Consider the following 1,969-nt stretch of genomic DNA (forward strand, 5'->3'; position numbering starts at 1 on the left):
CTCTCTCTCTCTCTCTCTCTCTCTCTCTCTCTCTCTCTCTCTCCTAGCCTTCCTTGTTCTCGAGGTTATATTCTACTTCTACTGTTTTCAGAGGCCATAAGAGAAGACAACCACGATCATGAACTCAACTGGTGGTGTAGAGGGAGAAGGCCTTCTGACCGAGGACCAGTTTCTCATTGGCGTGATCGTGTTTGTGAGTCTGAACATCGCCTTGGTCCTTTTCGGCATCGTGAGCAACGCTATCAACGCCTGGGCTTTTGTCGTAATGGGCCTACAAGATGGCTTCACTTGTAGCCTCTTCGTCCTGTCCGTTTCCGATCTAGGTATGGTCCTAACTGGAGCCGTTTATACTAGCTCAAACTTAATGGGAGTTTTAGAGCAAAAACGGGTTCTGTTGTTTAGCATTGCTCCTCCCGCCCTAGCCCTCACTTCGGGCTACCTACGTGAGCAGTTTCTCCTCCTGTCCTCCCTCACCACCACATTCCTCGCCGTTACCCGCTGCGCATGCGTCACAATGCCTCTCAAGTTCCGCTATATGTTCACTCGGCGCCGTGTGGTCGTGTCTCTGGTTGTCTTTGCTTGCTTCAGTTTTCTGAACCCTTTGCCCCTTATGGCCGGAATGAGGTTCAAGATAATACCCATCAACAATGGCACCTTTTTTCGCAGAATATTTACCCTTGATGCCCACTATTATCAGGTGTCGGAAATAACGGACACCTTGTTGGATATGATAGCCAACTGTGGCACCCAGTTTCTGACTCTGATTTCACTGGTGCTGATGTGTATCGCTCTAGAACGCACCACTCGCTTCAGACAACAGTCCTCGCACACCAGCCATGGGCCCCTAGCACAGACAGGGACAATTTTCGCAACACGCTCCACAACAGACGATACATCGACCTCTGACGTCATAACAGAAGTCTCCTCGTCTGTTCGGCAAAACGTGTCTACAGCTGCTTCAACTGAAAGCACCGAACTGATCAACTCGACATCGGAAAAGACGACAGGAACTCTTGGGACACAATCAAGAGTAGACACGACGCAACAGGAGCGAAAGTCATCTTCAGGGTTAGAACTGACAACGCAAGAGGTGAAAGCTTCCACGAAAGACCCGCCTTTGTCCATGGCGACCAAGCGCCAGCTTCAAGCGGTCAAGCAAGTGGCCATCTTGTCCACGATGTATGTGTTGACCAACTGCCCGCGGCTGGCAATGCTGGTGGGCCGGGCCCTGGAGCCCGAGTATTACATCGCTCAAAAGTACGACAAGCTGTTCCTCCTGTCTATGCACTTCCGGGTCACATCGGAGCTCTTCTGTGCTGCGACAAATATTTTCATTTACGTTAGTTTTAATGCCAAATACCGTTCGCTTCTTCGTGAAATGTTTTATCCCAGTTTGAAGAACGGTTAGTCCCTAACTAATTGACAACGCGCGTTCTGGTTCCCAGACTCAAACAAACCTTCAAGACGAGCTCTTTTTGAGGCACTTTAAAACAAAAACAAAAAATAACTTCGTTATTCATTCAGAATTTACAGTTCCGTTTTCTTTAACTGTTTACAGATTCTTGTTTTCCTGTTTTGTTTATGACGGTTAGAAACGTATCTAAACACTGGCTTTGGTCTGCTGCTGGTCGGGCATGTTATGTGTCCTCCTGTACGTCCCCAGAGAGTTAATGTAGTTTGTCTACTTGTCTTGTTCTGATGGCTGGGCTTTTTGGAAAATTCCATTTAACCCAGATCTCAGAGAGTTAATGTAGTGTGTGTACTTGTCTGGTTCTGATGGCTGTGGTTTCTGGAAAGTTTCCGATCTTTCTTAAATGACAACAGTTAGACGCTGTAACTTGATTTACAGAGTACAATTTGAGATCAAGTGGAAAACAGTTTTCATCCTCCACTTAGAATTAGTCGGGGTAAAATTCTGTTCAGGAAAACTTGAGTTTGATAGATTGATTGATTGATTTTTTTTTTGGTG

At 46.6% G+C, this 1,969-nt stretch overlaps 1 protein-coding gene across 1 annotated transcript in view; it reads left to right on the top strand.

The window, feature by feature from the left end:
• LOC118478742 overlaps nt 1-1,506 on the top strand; it is a 12,973-nt gene extending 11,467 nt beyond the window's left edge. The window contains exon 2 of the mRNA XM_035972904.1: nt 92-1,506. Within this exon, the coding sequence (XP_035828797.1) occupies nt 119-1,408 (1,290 nt within the window). The 5' untranslated portion in view covers nt 92-118 and the 3' untranslated portion in view covers nt 1,409-1,506. The remainder of the gene's footprint in view (nt 1-91) is intronic.
• The last annotated feature ends 463 nt before the right edge of the window (nt 1,507-1,969 follow it).

This window comes from Aplysia californica, unplaced genomic scaffold (assembly GCF_000002075.1).
Source record: "Aplysia californica isolate F4 #8 unplaced genomic scaffold, AplCal3.0 scaffold00898, whole genome shotgun sequence".
NCBI classification, from domain to species: Eukaryota; Metazoa; Mollusca; class Gastropoda; order Aplysiida; family Aplysiidae; genus Aplysia; species Aplysia californica.